The sequence below is a fragment of the Sylvia atricapilla genome, chromosome 4, assembly GCF_009819655.1.
Source record: "Sylvia atricapilla isolate bSylAtr1 chromosome 4, bSylAtr1.pri, whole genome shotgun sequence".
NCBI lineage: Eukaryota > Metazoa > Chordata > Aves > Passeriformes > Sylviidae > Sylvia > Sylvia atricapilla.
The window spans coordinates 28,413,214-28,434,225 of NC_089143.1; the positions used below are offsets into that span (position 1 = coordinate 28,413,214).

The 21,012-nt window shown below is 37.3% G+C and overlaps 1 protein-coding gene across 1 annotated transcript in view; it reads right to left on the minus strand.

Moving 5' to 3' along the window:
- Positions 1–8,155: 8,155 nt before the first annotated feature.
- POLN (DNA polymerase nu) overlaps positions 8,156–21,012 on the minus strand; it is an 88,282-nt gene continuing 75,425 nt past the window's right edge. Inside the window, exons 22-24 of the mRNA XM_066316798.1 lie at positions 19,834–19,901; positions 11,152–11,213; positions 8,156–8,224 (exon numbers count right to left, since the gene is read on the minus strand). Of these exons, the coding sequence (XP_066172895.1) occupies positions 8,156–8,224; positions 11,152–11,213; positions 19,834–19,901 (199 nt within the window). The remainder of the gene's footprint in view (positions 8,225–11,151; positions 11,214–19,833; positions 19,902–21,012) is intronic.

Genomic DNA, 21,012 nt, shown 5'->3' on the forward strand with positions numbered 1-21,012 from the left:
GGGCTGGTTTGATTTAGTTACAAAGAGATGAAGAATCTGTGTGGCTCTGGCACTGGAGTCTTTTGTGGTGGATCGTCAAAGGCCATGTTCTGTATAGGTGACTCAAGATTAGTCTTTACAGACAAGGCATGTCAGAGTCTGAGGAAAACAGAAATAAACAGACATGTAAGACAACTTCCCATAAAATGTTTGATACAGCCTGCCTTCGTAATGGTTTCATGCCTGTGTCCTGACTAGTAGCACTGCCAGAGGTTGCATTTTCACAGTGCTGTGCCACAGCCTTATGGAACAAGAGCACCACTGACCATTCCAAAAGGAAGTGATCTGAAAACCTTTTTTCTCTGTAAGCAAAAATTGAGATTTATCCCAGTACACACTGTGAGGAGAAATGCCTTGACCTGTAAGCACTACATTGTCTGGAAGAGTAGTAGTGGACAGATGGCTCAGATGAAATTTCAAAGAACCTGAGGCAAGAAATCATTATGCACTTGCAGATACACACTGGGAGGGCTGCTCTAAATTGTGGTTCTTCTTTAAACCTCTTGCAGATGCTAAAATTACAAAGCAAGCTTGAGATCTTGGATCCCAAGTTCAGTTATCAGTACCAAAGGGTTCAAAACTTTCCTGTTCCTTAATTGTGGGAAGCAGAAAGAGACTTCTTCAGAGCATCTCCGTACTTTCTGAATTGAGTCTTTTCAATGCAGGTTTCTTTAAGCTCAGTTGTATCTCATGAATTCTGTCATATCACTAGTTTTTGGGGAGGAGAGCCCACATTCTCTTCCCCATTTCTCCAAGGCAGGAAAAGGAAATATCTGAAGATGAAACAATGTGAGATTCATGTAGGCGGTAAAAGGATTTCAATTCCACAGTTTCCTCCCTATGACTAATGTGTTTAAATGAACCACAAACAGGACAATACTTTAAGCTGGCAGATTTGGAAATAAAAAAACCCAAAGAACCCACAAGTAAAAAAAGAGACTTTTATTTTGCTGAGGATGAATGTCCTTGGAGTAAAGAGTAGAAAAAATGTTATTGGCAACTGTTAGGTACAGAAGTATCAATGAGCAAAAAAAGCAGGAGGTAGAGTGGGATGGGGAGTGAATAACACCTGCTGCTACAGAAAATTTATTGAAATAACTGAAATATGGGGAATCTAGAAATGAGTTTTAAGGCTAAGACATGACATAAAAATAGCTTAAATGCCCACCCTTGTATCAGAAGATGACAGAGGGGAAGCAGGGACAAGAAAGCACATTCCTGGCTCTGTACCACCAGTGGGGAGCATGAAGAAGGACATAGAGGATCCATAATGCAGGAGTGATGAAAAAGTGGAAAGCCCTCCAGCCTAAGGACAAAAGGTAGGGATTTCACTGGGGTGTACCTATGGGGAAAAACATATTTTGAAACATGAAGTATTACCTGGATTGAAGACTGGAGAAAGCGGTCAGGCTTTTCTGTGGGATGCAGTAACTTGGAGGCTGGACAGTCATGCCTTTTGTTCTGTTGGTGGTGGTGTTGCGTCTCTCCCTCAGAGAAAATATTGATTAGTTCAAATGCAGTGGCCAGCCCCAAGAGGGAGCACAGAAAGCTCCTCGGCAGAACATCCTGCGATCTGGTGATTTGTGCATTCCTCTGGGTGGTGGATGTTGAAAGCCTTTCAGGGAGAAAGGTTTCCTACCCTTTGTAAATAATAAAATGTCCATTGCTCTGGCTGCCTTGAGGAGGTAGGAACAACCTCATCAGTGTTAGAACAAAAAGCCATGGATATCACTCACAAGGCAATGAATCCCAGAAGCTGGCACTTAAACTCCAGCGGGGCAGAATCAATCACTTCCCTGTGCACAAGTTTTGGGCAGACTTCTTGGATATTCAGAGGACTGGCAAATAAGGGACAAGTCCTAAGCATTTTGTGCTATGCTGAGTGTATACCTGTTCCTAAAAATGCTGTGTGACACCAACAAGCTCTATTCAAGTCCATTCAAATGTTCAGTGATCACTAGCATTCTTTTTAAAGACTTGTTTAACATCTTCCCTAGTTATACCTTGCTGAAATTTAAGCCCCTCTCTTCCCATTCTATCTCCAGGGGACCTATGAAGCCACCTTTATGGCAGCCCATTTCATACTGGGTGAATCTTTTCAGATTTCTCCTCAGTTTTCTCAAGGTTAAATGACTTAAATTCTTGCAGCCTTTCCTTACAGGTGGTATTGTCTATAGCTCTGATCACTCTTGTTGGTCTCCTGTGGATTCCTGTTGCTCCATCTATTTCTTGAAACACACTTCTGAAAACTGGGCAGGGCATTCAACTGAGACCTTGCTGGGGCTGAAGTGAGTGAAGGGATTTGTTATAACACTTTTGATCATTCTAAAACACCTTCAGATCCCTAGGTCCTTTCATGAAATTGATAACTAACTAGCTGTTCCCTACATTTTAGGAAATATGTTGCCTACATTTGGGTAGCTAACTGGTTTTGCTTTTGTGTGAAGCTTTGCATTTATCCTCACTTCTTTATATTCATCTTATACTATTATTCTGTTGTGTCAAAATCCTTTTGAGTTATAAACCTGTTGGCCAGAAGGATTTAAAGCAAGATTTCAATTCTACAAAAGCAATATAAACAGGATTCAAGACCTTCCCCGGAAAGAAATATATAATTAATTGTCAGAAAAATATTTGGTTTGTTGTGCAATGATAAATGTCTGCCCAGACTGGAGGTGTAGGATGAATTAAGGAGGTTTTTATTAACCTGATTTCCAGGGAATGCAAGGTGTTAAAGGATATGAATAATGCCAGCAGAAGGTTAAATTTTAGGTCAAGCATGAGAAGAAGTGAAAGGACTAAAAAAATTGAGCTCCAGAAGAAAAATCAAATATATCACAAGCCATAGTATCAGAAGCAGCCAGAGAGTTTGACTAAAGCCCAACATTTACAACACCTTTTTAACCTCATCTGAGACCCACAGAGGCCCCAAGGGAAGCTGTTGACTTCTCCCAGCTCATATGTTACAAAAGCTCATTATATTTAAAGGAAAACCTCCCTGGGAAGCTTATTTAATTTAACATCACGGTTCAAGTGAATGGATGGGAAGATAAACAGAGATGGGGATTCCTGGCAGGCAAGTAGGGTGGCTCAGCTTTCAAACTGCTGTAGAATTTATTCATTGTGAAGAAATGAAGTTCTTATAGGTGTCTTTCACATGCAGTTTGGAGTCAATCATAAACCTGAACCAGCTCTGGGACATAGCTTAGTGTTAAAAAGAGAGGGAAAAAAATTCTGGCAGAAGTCCTGAGGACCCTTTCTTCTTCACCTAACCAGATACCAATAAAACATTTAGGATAAATCAGCAATTAACTAATTTCTGGACTCAGCTGGATGTGGACTAATGGATCAGTGCAAAGAGGCCAAGTAACCCAGGGAGATATTTAATTTTGTCTCAGCCAATTCTGTAGAGAAAGGCAATGTAGCAGGCAGCAGCCACTCATAGGGAGGATGGAGGTTGATTCTCAGGAGCCTGTGACTACAGTACTCTGTTTAACACACAAATTGGAAAATGGGATTGTAATCTGATGCATGACACTTTTGAATAATTAGATGTGAGAAATTCAGTGTGCACAGCAGATGAAGCTGCCAAAACCGTGGGGGAAGAGGAGAGAGAGGAAACCAGAGAATTTCTACAGTCAATTTTTGATATCCTGGAAAAATTGATCATGAAATGAACAACTACAGTAAAAATATAGTTAGCCATAGAACAATCTGCAAAATGCCATAAGTGGATAAATGGCAGAGAGGAGTGAACTGAGGGCACAAAGATTAGAGGTAAAAATATAAGTGATTTTTTTTAACTTGTGGACAACTAATAGTGAGACTTTTACAACAAATAATAACCGTATCTATGAAGTGGGAGGAAAATTGTCAGTGTAAGAAGCAAAAGTTGAGGAAGCAAGAGGCTAAAAATTGTCCAACTAATTAACCTTGCAGGGAGAAGGTGACATGGAAAAGTCCACAAAAAATGTGCAAACATTGGCTGGAAGCTGGACCTCCACAATTCAAAACACAAGCAGACAGCATAAAAAATTGCCTGGACTTAGAGTTGGTAATAACATGCTTGATAACAAAAAAAGGGACTTCTAGAAACAGGTGGTAGAAGTGCACTTCAAATATCTCTCAAGAGAACTAGCAGATTGGTGGCAACAGTCTGGCTGTTATCTCCAGAAGGGATGAGCTGATTATTAGGCTGGGGATGTTCCCCAGCAAGGCAAAGACAGGGCACAATTGAAACTTATTTTAAACCCAGGATACACACTCTACTAAAACCATTGCAGAATGGCAGAGGAAACGATTCCTTTCCACTCCCTGAATGTTTCTGACAATGTGCTAATACCAAAAGGAAGTATGCCAGCCAAAAGTGAGCCTGTGAGCCAGGGAATACAGTAAATGCTGGCACAGAATGAAGCAACACAGGTGGGAAGGCAAATCCCAAAACAGTTCTGGGGCTTCTTCTGGAATGGCGCTATATCCTTCATGTGGTGCAGCAGAATGTTTGAAGGGAATTTCCGGTTTGTCTTCCACCCAGGCGATTGCTGTTGTCTAACTGAGGAATGACATAGGATCAAAATTCAGGTTGGATGGAATCTCCAGTCCAACCACTTGCTCAAAGTAGGGTGAGCTATGAGGTCAAAAAGAGGCTACTCAGGGATGTGTTCAGTCTGGTCTTCTAATGGTGAAGCAAGAAAAGATGTTTCAGGCCACTGAGGAAATATATCAAGAAACTATCATACAACCTTGAGCCCGTTCTTTGGCCTCCTTCTTAAATCAGATTTTAACAAGAAATGAGAGGAACAGGTTTTGTTGACTCCCAAAAAATGAAATTAGTTTTTTTTAAGGGCTTTTTTTAAATCATTAACATGAACAAAACTATGTCCTGGGTGATCTGGGTGATTCAAATTTTAATCTACTCTTACTTTTCAAAAACTCACACCTTTTTTCTCTCTCTCCATGTTTAAAATGTCTTGGTCTCATAAAATCTGAGGCCAGTGTTTGAGCTGTGGTTATTATCAAGCTGGACCAGCACTGAAGATCAGAGTCTTGCTGTCCCACAGTTGCCTGTGGACATTACAAGACTTGTGAACAGGGAAGTAGTGGCCATGCCACCTCATGCAAACACCAGTAAACAGCTGAGCTGTTCCATTTCCCACATACATCGAGTTAAAGTATTTTTAAATAGTCCTCTTCCTTCACTACTTCACATGGCAAACAAAGAGATTTACAGATGATCTAAAGGAAGATTCAGGCCATCAAAGACACACTTGAAATTAAATCCAGACAGAAATCAGTTCAAGAGAGTGTTATAACTGTGTTCAGAGAATCAATTAATGAAACTCCTGCTCACGAAGTATATCTGAAACTAAGTACAACCAGCTCTTTCCCTCTGCCCATCTATGCTGTGATTTCTCATGCTCATTGATCAGGGTAGGGTTCTGCAATTCAAACAGAAGTTTTTGTTTCTTGCTCTCCCAGTACCTCTTTATAGGTTGTGAGGAAAAGGGAATCATTTAAAGATCAAATTGAGAGCTTTAAGGAAGGAAAAGAGCTCTTATGATTGTTCCTGCTTGAGCATAACCATGTTTTAAAGACCCTTTCATGCAGAACCAAAATAACCTGACAAGGTGATTATTTATTATGATAAGAGTCTTGAGTTCTGTGGTGTGAAATTATTGTGCCACCCAAAGGAATTCAAGGCTGTCATCAAACACTGAATATTTTCATCTATATTTATTTGGGAGGAAATCTGTGGTCAGGACTGGCCTTGCTTCCTATAATGGCTCTTTAGATTCAGACCTCGACTAAGGATTGGAAAAACTGCACTGCCCAGATTTTATGATTATACATAGATCAGCACACAAGCGTGGTAATACTGATGCCTTGTCCTCTGGAAATTGAGACGTGAATGTTGGGACATGTCACTGGGAAATGAATTGCAAATACTATTCTTTCTCAAGTGGAAAAAGCTTCTCAGTTTCTTTACTCGAGAATCTGGAGCACTGGAATGATATCCCAAGTTCATGGTATGCATCCTGCAAGTTGGGAGAACACAAACTTCACCAACTCTCAAGACTTGGTCAGCAACAATCCTCCAAAATTTTGCCAGTTTACCTTTTGCCCTCACACCAGTGTACACAGAAAGAGCTCTTGGACACATGATAAAGTGGTGCTTTACTGCTTGGCCTTCTTCCTTCTTTTAGCTGATTCTGTGGGAATTTAAAACCATAAAGAAACTGTGACACAAGGACAATAAAATATTAACTTTGCCTGCTTGTATGAAAACCTATACAAAATGCACATCTGGGGAACTGCAACTGGACAGTCTTTTGTGAAGGGCTGTGTTTGAAAATTTGTGTGGTGACCTCTGCATTTCTGTAGCTTCATATTTGAACAGATGTCAATTCACACAAGTGGATTGAGGTTCTTTTTGTTCTTAATCGTGTTTTGGGGTTTTGTTAGGCTGAAGGGTTTTCCTAGTGCTGTTTGAGGCTTGAAAAAACACACCATCCACCTAATCATAAAGTATACATCTAAGAAAAATACACAAGGTGAAAATCAGCTGGGAATACCAAGTAATTATTATTTCCTCCATATAGTAGGAAGGTTAGCAATGTAGCCATAGAGAAACAGGGCTTAGTTAGTGGAGGCCTCCAAGAGCCTCTCCAAAGCCAGGAGATCCTCAAGAGGAGTGAAAGAGATGAGACAGTAGAACATTTCACACTTATTCAATGCCATTGCAAACACAGAGGGCTTGAAATAGCAAAAAGCAGAAAAAAACTTGGGCAGCCTCCTCAGTGCTGGAGAGGTGGGATCAGGGCCCCTGCTCACAGGACTGTGCATGGTGTCACAGCCATGCAGCCTGGATCCCCCTGCCAAAAAGCTGACCCAAATTAATATGCAGAAGGTTCTTACTTTGCTTACATGATCAATGCCAGTTTTATAAGAATCAATTTTTAGAAACTACTGACTCACGTCAGCTGACAGCTTATGTATGATTAATAAGCAACATAAGAAAACAATGTTTAATAGTTTAATGGCTTTAAGTGCAAAGTAAAATTATTTAATTATCCAAATTAAAAATGCTGCAAAGTCTTTACAATCATACAGTTCTAGAATTTAAATTGTATTACTGTGATAATTTGATGTCTAATGCTGAAACACACTGAACAACTCTTAAAAGTTTTGTGCTTGACTTCAACTTCTGAATAATTAGTAGACTTCAAGGACAATTTCATATTTCACAAGCACAGAGACAGAATTTGTAAAACAGTAATGTTATGAAACAAATCTCATTTGAAGAATAAACTTTACACAAAACCAAATTATTAATAAAAAATCCAAACATTGAAGTAAAAGCCTGAATCCTAAAAAGGACAAGACTGAATCCTAAAATTTATCTAAAAAATATTTATCCTTATATTAGTAATAAAAATAATAGATTAGGCAAAACTAATAATTTGTCTAAAGAGTACTAAGGCTACTGTGTGAACTCAGTTTGAAATTAACTGAATGGACAACAATCTCCTTATTTTTAATACATTTAAGGCTTCTGGTTTTGTTTAACTGTTTTGCTACAAAATTCTAGATAAAAATTAAGTTCATTAACTCTTTTTTTAAGTCTGAGGAATGGGACATTTAATATGTGATGAACACCAAGCAGCTACATTCTACTCACAAAATACAAAATAAGCTGAACACAACAGTTAAGTATCTGACAGTACAAATACTGCCAGCTTGTAAGTATTTTTGCACAAGCACTTCACAGAATCTTTAACATTAAAGTCTAAACATCTGTGTAACTCAAATATATTTGTGATGCCCCCAAAGGGTTAACACTGTCTTGTTTCATTTCTTACATGTAGTAATTTAGCTGTGAACAAAAGCAGCTCCCCGCTGGATACCTTGGCTAAAGGAAACACAATGAACTGGTAAAAACCAGTTTTATCTCACTGCTGTTGCCTAGGGCTACAGACAAAATGAAGTAAAAAAATTCACATGCAGAGTATTAGGTGCTTATGAAAGATCCAGCAGCGCTGTTGCCTAGTGATTCAGCGAGGAATCAGCACAGGCCAATGAGGTGTTCGGGTACTGAATAACATCCCCAATGACTGCTTTACATCTCCTGCAATTCTGTCATACACCCCCATGATTTCCCAGTGGTGAGAATCACTTTCAAGGGAACCTGTCAGGGAAAAAAATTAAACAAATAAACACATCACATACAGCAAGATTACTATTTTTGCTTTTCCCTTTGGATGTTGATACTGCTCTAGATTACATGCCTATCCAATATGAAATGTTCTTCATTTCTAATAATACTCAATTATTGCTACAATTCTGATAAATGTACCTTAACAATTTCAACTAACCTTTACCTTTCAAATTGCAAATACACATTACTGAATTGCAAAGAACACACTAAAGCAAAATTCATCTTATGCTTTTAAAAGAGCTACAAATGATGATTTTGATGTTTATCATCAGCAACTTTGTCAGCAATGAGTAAAGATATTAGGGGGTTTTTACCCTCCATTTTCAAATTCTGGGGTATTTTTATTGTTGTTTTGGTTTAAGTTCAGTTTGTTTTGCAGTTTCTGGTGCTCTTGTACACAGTAGATTTGTTGACATGAAAGCTGCCTCATTAGCATGGACTATATTTGTGGGGAAAAAAAAAAAAAAAAAAAAACCTACTTCAAAGATAAAGCATCCTTTACCTCAAAGAAGAAAATGAGATCTCTCCCCATTAAGACTGTATGTGTGCTCTACTTTAGTGACATTTTGTCTCCATATTAAAAAAATATTCATATTAACCAAGCACATAAGACATATTTATCTGAAGTAAGTCTGCTGAAGGAGAGCAAGAGCATTTCACAAAAATCTTTTCATCTTTAACATCTCTAATCCTAAAAGACATTTTCCTACTATATAGAAGGGTAAACAACATGAACAAAAAACCACTTTTTTTTAAACATCACTCTCAATTTCTTCTCTGAGATAAAATTTTATGTTTTCTATCTGGCCTCTGTCATTGATCTCTTTTTGAGGCTTCAGAGGAAGGTGAAGTACTTTAATGATGGATGTAGTCTAACGTGCTGCACGAGCAAAAGTATGTCAAGACTCCTACAGTAATTTGATTAGGAAAAGGAGACCAAACAAGGGTAATGAAATGTGTATCTCCAAATATTTCTACTGCCTACTAAAAAGTCCTAATCTTTGAAAGTCCCAGAGAATTACTTATTGTCCAAGAATGTGTTTCTTTTCACCTATTAAGGTATAGTTGGTGTTTAATGGAGAATTACTGTTCTCATGGGAATGGCACACTGAATCCATCTGTTTAATGCATTGAGATGGATTTGTCAGTGTGTGACAGTAAAACACCTTAGACAGATGTGAATAACAAGGTATGTCCCATTTGTCCATGGGACACTGAAACCTGCCACTTCATGGTTAGTCTGAAAAATTTAACACTAAAATGATATTCTACCCCTGTAACTATGAACACTCTTGGTAACCATGTAAACATTTGTCTTTCTTAGAAACCTGGTAGAGTGCTCATATTTATTTCATGACCATGACTGCTTCAGACAAAGTATGAATGTTGCTACCTCTGAAAAAGGCACCAAAAAGTCTTCTCAAACTATCCATAAAGGACTACAGTGTTGCTATTTGCTTTATATGCCACCAATAATACCATATTTGATTATTTTTAAGAACCTTATAGCAGCATGAATGCCAGGTATCTAATACAGTAATTAAAAAAATAGTGTAATATACCTTGAAAAACACTCCAGCTTTTTTTTTTTTCTTCCCAAAGGAATTTGTAATAAAAGAAGAAAGGCAAACACAGGTGTACAATGTAAGCAACCTACAGAAATGCAGTTTTCAAAGCTGAGGAGTATTAGTGAAAGAAATTTATAATCCCAGTGTGGCCAAAAGGTCTCACTGGACCATATTTAATAAGCAGGAAGGTAAAATCTTACAAGGGTTAAGTGAACAGTGCCGGGGGGAATCAGTATGGGAAGCAGAAAGAGTAATTTAGATCTTGGATACCCTTCATTATCCTTTCTCAATTTTTGACGCAAGGATGGGCCCCCTAAGGAGCCATAAAGGGTCTTGTAACTGCAAGACCTCCAAAAAAAGCCTCACAAAGTGGCTGGAATGCTACAGTAGATATAGAAGGTCTGCAGGAAGAAATACAAGACAAATTATCAAGTCGTTTTCTTTTTCAACTGTTTCCATTAGTGCAAGTCTGAATGCTGCCACCATTTCTGAAATAATTAGAATAAAGCTGTTTCTGTCCCTGAATTTTGTTGGGTATTACTGCTGAGTAAGTGATCTGGCAACACCAAGTACTCCATTTGTCAGGAAAATGGAAACCCTTGGGCTGTTGCTCACTGAAGTTTAGGGATTCCCAGGAGCTTTAGTCTTTTAACAAGCAACAAAAGCTGGGCAGTAGGCTACAGTACCTACTCTAGGGTACCAGTTTTGTAGAGAGAAAAACATAATTCCCTTCCAGTAGGGTACCAGTCTTGTAGAGAGAAAAACATAATTCTTTTATAACATAATTACAATTCAGTCCAATATGTAGATAGCTGTGTAGTTATCTACCCACTTTTTACAGATGTTGGTCTAGTAGATTATATCCTCTACCTCTAGCAATGACCAGTGATTTTGTCTGCTTTGTGTGTTAGGCATCCACACAGAAATGTTAAATAGACCCATTTTCTAAGTGAAAATTACTGAAGAAAGATATTTTGCAATATTTTTTCAGCAGTAACGAATGCCTGGCACATCTAGAAAGCCTATTAAAGGGACATATTTCTCACTCTACCACAACCCAACAGAAGTTTCATGGCAATGAATGAAATAGATTTTTAAATTACCATATGCATTGCTATGGCAATCTCTCTTTCCAAAAGGGAGTATACTTTCTTTCAGTTATTTTCCTTTGGAGCTTTTATAGTAATTTGAAAAAGCAATTACAGCAAATATGAAAATGAAACAATTGAAGTGAAAAGCAAAATAGTTGTTTCTAGATTCCTAAGATGATGATGATGTACAAAGCTAAGTATGCCTGAGAAAGAAATGGAAATTCAAAATTGTCCCTACCTTCAGTGGCACTTCCAAGGCTGTAGTTTGCTGCAGGGACTCCATTGTTCTTTTTACCAGTGCTGTAAGGTAAGTTTGAAAACCTACAGTTTTATTTTCCATGTTAGAATTGTTACATATACACACATATATTAAATAATCATTTTTTATATTCTGTTATATAATACCTGCATTTCTGCATTAAAAAATAACCATTTAGAACTTTTTCAGATTATTTTAAAGTGATATTTTATCTCTTGTGAACTGTTTAACTTCTTTTTTAAAATTGAATTTTAGGGGAAACTTGGAGAAATTTTTAATTTAAATATCTCATATATAAAGAAGTACATACAGCACTACTACATTTCATATAAAGGTATATAGAGCATGTGCAAGTGCTCAGTTTTCAACTTCACTACTCATAACTATCTGTTTGATGACAGTTTACATATTTTAATTTTCTTATGCAGCCATAAAACTCACTTCAAAAAAGCTGGAAAAAAGCCCACAAGAATCTGAACTTTTAAAAATATTTTACTCTTCAAAGTAAAAAGATCAGAGCCAAATTGTTTTTAAAATCATCCCTGTGGGATAGTGGAGCTATCAGGACTCTAAACAATTAAACTTCAGTATAATTCATGTAACTTAACAACTCATCATGCCACAACACCATGCTCACTATTACTCTGCAAATGCATCTATAATTATTCCAAATCAATCATTTGGGATCAGATTTGGCATCACTGGTCCTGCTAATTAGTGTTTTGCTTGACAAAGATTGCTGCTTCAACACATACTGTTCTAATAAAAATCAAAGGGAGATTCAATGGATCAACAGCTTTTTAAAAGGAAGAGATTTTTGGCTAGTGAAAGTGAAGTAGGAATTATATTCCTACTGTCATACAGTAGGAAATAGGAATACTAAGTGGCCCCAGAACTTGCACTGCCCTGACAGGATGGATGACTAAAAAATGAATGTTGTCTTCTTGTGCCTCACAGACCTGAGAAAGAGCAAGGTCTGTGATACAAGTCGGTAAAACCCACATGATTACTGAGCAGCTTCCTTTGTAGTTATCCCTCACTGCACATCACAGTTCTTTGGCAGCTGAGGTTAGAGGCAAAGGAGGAACAAGAACTCTAAGAAGCTGTGGATATTGTTGCTCTGGCTGCCAAAACCTTTTCTAATGATGTCAGCAATGAAGAGCAGTCTGTAATGTTTTGTGTCATGTCACTGACACTGAGGCTGGCCTGATAATGATGATGAGGATAACCAGCTTCTGCCTGAACCATGCTCAGACCATGCTTGCTCACTCAGATCTTTGTGCTAATGAGCTGTCACAAGCTTTTCCATGAAATCCATATTATGCAGTAACTCAAAATGTCAGCAGATCAAGTGCCAAAGCTGAGGAAACAAAGACATTTGTTGACACATCTATGTACAGCTACACCTGTAGACTTGGTTCATGCTAGATTTGAGGTAGTTCATGGTCCAGTGTGGGACAGAGCAACATTTTTTGAGCACAGAAACACTGCAATCCACAGATTGGGAAAGGAGAATTGCTGGCCTAAATAATTACTCATTTGTAAACCAGTCCAAGTCAACATGGCTATTAATAGAGGAGTGTCATACTGCCTCTGTCTTGAGAAGCCCACTCTGAATTTCAACAAGCTGTCAGCTCCAGGAGGTCAGCAATGCAGCAGATGCTGGGGCATCCCAAACAGGTGGGATGTCTTCAGAAGGCTCAGTGTGTTGCCAGTCAGTCCTGGGCAAACACTTTTTCCAAGCTATGACTACACAAAACTTTTGAGAGAATAACACCTGAGTTCTGCACTTCTCATGCAGAATCACTCTGCTCTGGTGTTCCACCAGACACTTATGAAGGGCACACTCAAGTCTGTCAGCTTACCATTTTTTTGTTGTTAGATGAATAAACAGCAATAGAGCATTTGGGCAATGAGAGTAATAGGTCTTCTTGACAAAATTATTCCAACAGACAGTAAAAGATGGAGCATGAGTCAGCAGCATCACTTCCTGGGCTGAAATATGTGAGTGATATGACAAAGGCTGCTGCCTGCCTATGCACTGAGTTAGATCAGCTTTCCCCAACTTCTCTAGAATTTCACTAGTTCTGTCCTATTTAGCTGTTATTCCCAAAAGGGGATTCATGATGGCAGCAATGACTGCAACAGCTTTCTCTGTTGGTTCACACACTTTTCGCTCTAAGGCATCTGGCACAATCAGAATTCTGTTGTATTCTTAAATACTCTTAATTTTAAAATGCACTTTTAAGATTAAAGTGGCCACATCAGTGAACAAACCCAATGGTTCCTCATTCACTTTGACAACCATTAAAAACCTCTCCATGGATTTGCTTCATTTTCTTCTTTCAGTTCACTCCCTGTTCTCTTCCTCATGTCACACTGACTTCTCTATCCAGAGTTTAGTAAAGCCATTGATTTCAAGCAATCTGAAGTTGTTGTGACTGCATTTCAGCCTTTTGAAACCACTCCTTTGTAAATATCAAGAAAAAGCAGCTGAACTGCCATTCCTGTTCAGTGGTCTGCTAAGATTGTAAACAGTGAAGAAGGAAGCATTTAAACTGCATTACAGTCTTTGCACAAAAATAAATAGGTATAATGGCTGAATACATTTAGGCTGGAAATATTAAGTTCTAGATTTTGGAGAGACAAAATTCTGAAACAGTCCTTAGTGGGAGTAATTTTTCATATGAAGATGATAAATTATAAAAGAGACCATATGGCATGGGGGTATGTAATCACAGGAAAGGTCCCCTTTAGTCCCATGTACATAATATCCGATTCTCCCACTACTTTCTCAAATCTCCTTGAAAATTTCCCCTTTTCTCAAAGCTCAGAATAAATAATCAGACATACACAACTCTATCTTCTTTACCTCATATACATTTTAGAGTGTAGGCACAAAAAAAACTGTTTAAATAGATCTGTCTCTACCACTCAATTTTTTGCTTCTTTTCTAAGATTTAGGCTAGAGACTTTGGAGAGATAATGATTATTTCTGTTCAGTCAAGAATCTAGTATATCTGGGGCACATAAATTATTAATTTTAAAATGTTCCTTTACAGCCAGCCATATACTGCAATGGCATCTGTAAAATGCTGTTCTCCCAATCTTTGCAAGTTATCTCTCAAAACTCATAGTCAGCAATTAAGAGAGTTGTTCATTATACTCATCTTGAAATGCTTTGTAAGTGTTAAGTACACACACTAAAATATCATGTATAAAAAAATGGTGACGGGAAAGTTAAAAGACTATAGAGGAACTGAAATTTTAACATAGGTTTTAACGTAGATTTTCTTGATACTGACCAGAATAAATATGCTTATTGAAAGTGCTGTGAATAGGAACAAAGATAAGACATGCATGCCTGCTCTGGAACAAAAGCTTATTTGTCTCTATCGAACTGAAGACATTTTTCAAGCCCACTCACCTATGAAATTATGACTCTAGAAACATGTCAAAGCTGGCCAGACATATGATCTATGGAACAGGGATTTTTGCAAATTGAAAGCTATCTAGAGGCATCTTTTGTTTACGCACCAGTGTTTTTCAAGTTAGAAAACGGCAGCTCAGAGGGCGGAAAATGTCAGTAACTTGTGATGACCAGTTCATTCTTTTGTTCTTCTGTTACAGCAGTCCCCTTTGGAACATGTGTACATTTTTATACAGCTGTCTCAGTACCCAGTAAGCATAAAATTGTAGCAGAATAAAGTGAAATTTCATGTAATTTGTATGTGAGACAAAAATGTGTATTGGCAGATGTTTAAAAAAGGTCTAAGGTACTGCTCTTTAGGTAGCAAGAGATCATAATACCAACAGAAATAGATTTAAATTTTTTTGACTGGTTGTTTCAGTGTTCTTAAATTTAAGGCAAGTACTTTAGCTGAAATATTTTATACCTGGTAAAATATTAGAAAAATTGCTTCAAACTCTACATTATACATGTACCAAAAATAAGAACAGATGCAGAAATTCTTTAATTCTATCAATACTGTATAATTATAAATGAGTTCTAAAAAAACCCTTTAAAATTACTCTAATGTACTGTGATATTGAACACAAAGCACTGGAATACATATATTTCTACAAAAAGATGTTATTTCAAGTACCAAGTATCTTTCATTTAATTATCACTAATGCATGCAATCAAGCAGACAGGCATGGAAGAATCCACAGTAATTGGCACTGGCAAAGTTCACCTTTCAAACCCACCAGCTATTTATGGAACACACATTAGAAGCCAGATTCTACAGTTGTAACTACAGGTATCCTTGTACTGTAAAAAATTTTTTTTTTTGCTTTTCTTCACCACGAAGTGTATTCTCCCTTTTAGCTGTAATGCATTCAACATAATCCAAGGGTTTGTATTTCAAACATAGCATGGAGCACCAGTGTGAGGAAACAGTCCCTACAGAATAAAAGATTGGGTTCTGCCATTCCTAAATACTCATCCAGAGTCTCTACACAGACTCACAGTCTGATCTGGGGACAGACTGTCTACCTGATTACACAGACTTCAGGATGTGGAGATGCTGAGCCTTCTCAGATTCAAGAATGCAGTTTTTGGCATTCCCACAATATCATCTGCCTTTCTGCTTCCTGGGCTGCTGGAGTGTTCAAGATGTGAGGAAGCCAGACAGGCAAGCTGGCCAGAAACCAGGCAGATTATTGATGGTAAAGCTGAGAGTCTTCTGCCCAAGCCAAAAGAATTTCTGCCAAATGTTTTGATTTAAACTTCCCAAGCACCCTCTAATAGGAAATTAGGATTTTAAAAAGCTCTTTTGCTGTCATGTTCTTGCCCTAAACAGAGAATTGAGGGAGATAATATGCCATATCTTTGATGAAAATTGCACCATTCAGAGTAGTATGTGCTTCATTGTATTTCAAAGTGTGTCAAAGCTTGGGCAGTAAAAACTTTGTTATAAATAAATGATGTTCTGCCTTGTCCATTTAGAGTGAGCCATATGTATACTATAAGACTGTGGGCGATAAATTCTTTTTGAAAAAGGTATTCTTTCAAAATAGTTAAGACCTTGTAATGACCCACCTCATGCAGTACTTTGTGCAGAAGTAGATCTAGAAAAAAAGAACACTTCTTTGCTTGCCTCTTTTCTTATTAGACTCAAAAGATTGCAAATCATCTGTGCATTATTAGATGCACTAAAAATGGTATTTCTGTATAGTGAAAAGTCCTGAAAATTCTCATTGGAGCATATGAAGTCCTAAGCAAGACTAAAGAAATTGCCAGTATTATGATTCCTTGTGGCAATTTTCAGCCACCTTTCAGAAGAGTCTTAGAAGCAAAAAAGACATTTTAATGTTGTGAAGCAATTCAAAAGAGACTCTTTCATCAAGGAAATGCTGCTGAGAAGGCTTATATCTTGCACTATGATCTAATGAAAAAGTGCTATCTACCTTTATGTTCTTCATTTATAAATCTTAAAAATGTTTTAAGTTTCATGTCCATTCTACAAACAAGAAAAAGGAGACATATATTTGTTGTTGCTTTCCTGAAAAGTAGATCAGAAACATGACTGGAATCAGAATGCAAACATGCTGAATAGTAGGCCAGTACTTCTTGGATCACATTAAATGCAATAGAATAACACAGCACTGAAGTGTAATCCATTAAAACCCTCAAACACTGCTCTTTAGCTTCAAGTCCACGTCTTTCCCTTTACTGAGCGTTGTGACTGTACAACTGAGATTTCTCTCTGGATCATTAAACTTCAGGCTGGAAACTGCAAGTCAGCAGATTCTGTAATTTAAAGGTTCTGAATGGACAAAAGCTCATTAGATATGTAAAGACAAAGCTGACAGCTAAAGAATATTGCCAAATAAAAGTAAGAAGAGTAGGGATTTTTTTAAAGGGTGAAAGAACTTCAGGTAAAGAGATGAAAACCATTTTTGGACTTTCAAAGCACTTAAGTGAATTAGGAGCACACATCCTACTGACACTACTTTGGTTTAATGTTCAGATACCGAATCTGTTACCTCACTTAGGTATTTCAGCTCCTGAAATAATTGGAAAAGATTAGGAGAAAAAAAGTGTTCCTATTTAGTTTCATCTAAAAGGAATCTAGGTCAACTGTTCTCAGGCTGCTCTGTGATGTGAACTGAAACCATTCAGACCATGGTCTGGGACAATCGAGAGATCTGCTTCAGCAGTACTTCTGACTGGAAGTGAGATGCCAGTGCAGATAGGTCCTTTTCTGCCTATTCAGATCAAATGAAATCCTCACTAATGACTGAAGAATTGCCAGCTTCGGACCATTTTAAGACACCTTGGATTAGCTCTTCCACCAGTAGCAAGAATATTTGGAAAATGCAGAGTCAGGGAGGTTGAAACCTTTGGACATTACCTGGTCCAGCCCAGCTGCTCAGGGGGATCACCTCGGGCTTGTTGCCCAGGACCTTGTCCAGACAGCTTTTTTAAATCTTCAAGGATGGAGACTCCACAGCCTCTCAGAGCAACTTGCACCAGTGCTCAGTCACCCTCAGAGTGAAACAATGTTCCTTGGTCTTCAGAGGGAATCTTTTTTGTTTCAGTTTGTGCCCATTGCCTCTGGTCCTGTCACTGGGCACCACCACTCCCTCTATGCCCACTCCCTTAAGATATATACATTAGTAGGATTCCCCTAAGCCTTCTCTTCTCCAGGCTGAACAGTCCTAGGTCTCTCAGCCTGCATTCACTGAACAGATGCTGCAGTCCCTTCATCACCTTTGTCACTCTTTGTTGCACTTGCTTCAGTCTTGTACTGGGGAGATGAACCAGAACCAGATCCTGCACTCCAAGTAAGGTTCTCCCAGTGACGAATAAAGAGGAAGGAAATCAATGTCTCAGGCTGGTCTTTTGTGTTAAGAATAAGACAAGTTACTACTCTTCTGTTCTGACGGGAGTATATCTGAAAGTTCCTGTAATGCTGAATTTTCTTTTTTCCTTTGATTCTTATGGCAAAGTAGAGACAAATTGAAAACTCAATCTTCAATCAGCAGAATGAAACAAACTTGCATCTTGAACACTCAAGTTTAGCAGCCTATGCTAAGTGCAATGACAATTTTCAAGGTATCTCAGACCTCTAGACTGCCCAGGTCCATTTTCTAAATGTCATCTTAGTAACTTCAGTTATAGGGTGATAACTTTGAAGCACAACAAGGAGTTTACAGGGTTTGTTCTGCACCCTGCAGCTAGACCTGAAGATCAGCAAACTAATTACTGTGCAGTGTGTACTCTAAATTTGAGTATTAGAATTATGCTCCTTTTGCATTTTCAGAAAAAAGCCTCCAGTCATCATGTTTCCATAGTGGGATAATGTATTACCATTATTCATATGATAGCTAGAAGTTTTTTCTGTTATACTTGAAAAGTATTGATTTTTCTGAATTTGCTACAAATTCAGAGTAGTAATGGAGACCTGATGAGGGCACAATCTATGATTTTCTATATGTATAATCAACCATGAATCATTTTTATCTTTTGGGTATAATATTAGCTCTATACTTTATCCAAATTGATGCAAAATAAGATAATAAAAATCCTTCTATGCTGTCCTACAGATGTCTTTCAATACACTACACTTCCTAATTCTGAAACTCTGTCACTTCTAGGCATTGCCTTCTCTGAACAGATATTGCAATCTCCAATGAATTGTATCATGTCTTTTTAAATTTAAATCAGATTTTAAGTCCTGTATATAGGGGTCAAATGTTAACATATTAACTTAATTCATTACAATGCCCTGAATATATTGAGCTGAAATATTTCCCAGGTAGTTTGTTTAGATTAGATAGAGTTTTAATGTTCTCATTTTGAACGAATACTCACAAGAGGGATCAATGATGAAATGAGACTAATATAGCAAATTGCACTGTTCAAATGAACGCAGCACGGGAACGTGAAATTAATTTTTTATTAAATGCTTCTGCTATAATGGAAGATACTTCTCGTAATTGTTCATTTAAAATATTTGTAACATGATGGTAATTGGTTTAGCCAAACATATTGTTGAGCTTAAAACTAGACCAAAGTTTGAGAATAAACACTTGGTGCCTACAGGAATAAATCCACTACTTACTGGAGAAGAGACCAAACAGTCTGCTATGTGGTCTCACTTGCTTGTTAAATTTGTACCAGATGCTGAGACAAACTCTGACTTAGGGAAAATGTTTGGAGGATAGAAACATAGGCATGAACTTTTATTAACCTTAACCTTGAGAATGTCATCATAAAGGTTTCTTAATATAAAAAAGCAGTAAACTAACTTAGAAATTACAGTATGGTATAATCTTACATGAAGCATTAAATACTTCTTTATGTAACAGCCCCTAATCTAAAGTACTTCAAACTGGTTAATTTCCTCCTAAAACCTTGGAGGAAATATTATTTACTTTTACAGGATTCACACAGTGGATGATGAAATCTCGATAAAAAAACTAAATACAAATAACCATGGTAATGAATTCCAAATGAGAATATCACATTTTATCTACATAAGAGCCAGTGGTGGAAAAAAATTCAGAAAAATCTGCTTAGTATACATTTTCTTAATTGTGAGAATCAATGTGCTTCTTCTCGCTTCATTAGTTCTTTATTCTCTGAGAAATCAGAGGTTATAGAGAGTAAAAAATAAGTGGAAGGAAAAGAGCAAGACAGATTGTATTTACCTGAGAATTCCTGGATCTGAGAATCTTCTACTTCAAACAACAGTTCATCATGGATCTGTGCAATTAACCTGAAAAATTTCAGAGACATCAGATAACATATGCAAAAAAAAAAAAAAATTCTTTTCATTAATGGAAAAGTTAAAGTGAAAATAAACATCCAAAGAAAATCAAAAAATCATTAATGGACTTAAGAATTGCTATTCCCTGTATTCTGGAAACACAAAGGCCATGGTTGTAAACCCAAATTGTAGCTTACCAGCTTATAAATGTCATTCAGGGATTTGATGATATGACAAGGTATTACTTAAAACCAATATAATTTGCAGAAAATTGCAAGAAATTATGGAGACATAAGATGTTTTGTTAATATAGCTTGGGTTTTTGAAATGGATATTAAGAAAAAATTCTTCTTCATGAGGGTGGTGAGGCACTAGAGAATTTGTGGATGCCCCATCCTTGGCAGTGTTCAAAGCCAGGTTGGATGGGGCTTGGAGCAACCTGGTCTAGTGGAAAGTATCCCTGCCCATGGCAGAGGGTTGAACAAGGTGGTCATATGGTCCCGTCCAACCCAAACCATTCTGTGTTTCCATGATTTAAATTAAATGTCACTTGTAGACTGTTCTTAGTACCTTTTCTAAATAATAGCAGTTATTCAAGTAAATAATTCTTTACAAATGGCTGGAACATCAATGTGGTTATGACTTACAACTTTTCACAGCTTCTTAAGATAGTTTCATGTAGCCTTAAATTACAATGTGACATTGACTAACAGTGTGGTGAGCTCTAATAATAGATCTTAAATTATTAGTCACTTACAACACACTCAGAAGCAGAGTGAAAAAAAGATTAACATATTTCTAATAGGAAATTAGGACATATGACACAAAAAAAAATAGATGAAAAGACTAGGATCATCTATAGCAAGACAACACAGTTACATGAAAAGTTGTAATTTCTAATTCAAGTAAATTAATTAAAACAAGACTGTCCTCATAACCTTTGAAATGACATGCAAAAGATATAAATCAGAACAGTGAATATTAAAGATGGATAAACAGTCAATTGATGGAGTAAGAAAATAATTCCATTTATTAAACCAGTGCAATAAAAACATGATAGACTGGTTATTGTTTGTTCCAGAGTAGTGTCTTGTGCCTTCAGTCAGGATTAGAGCACCAT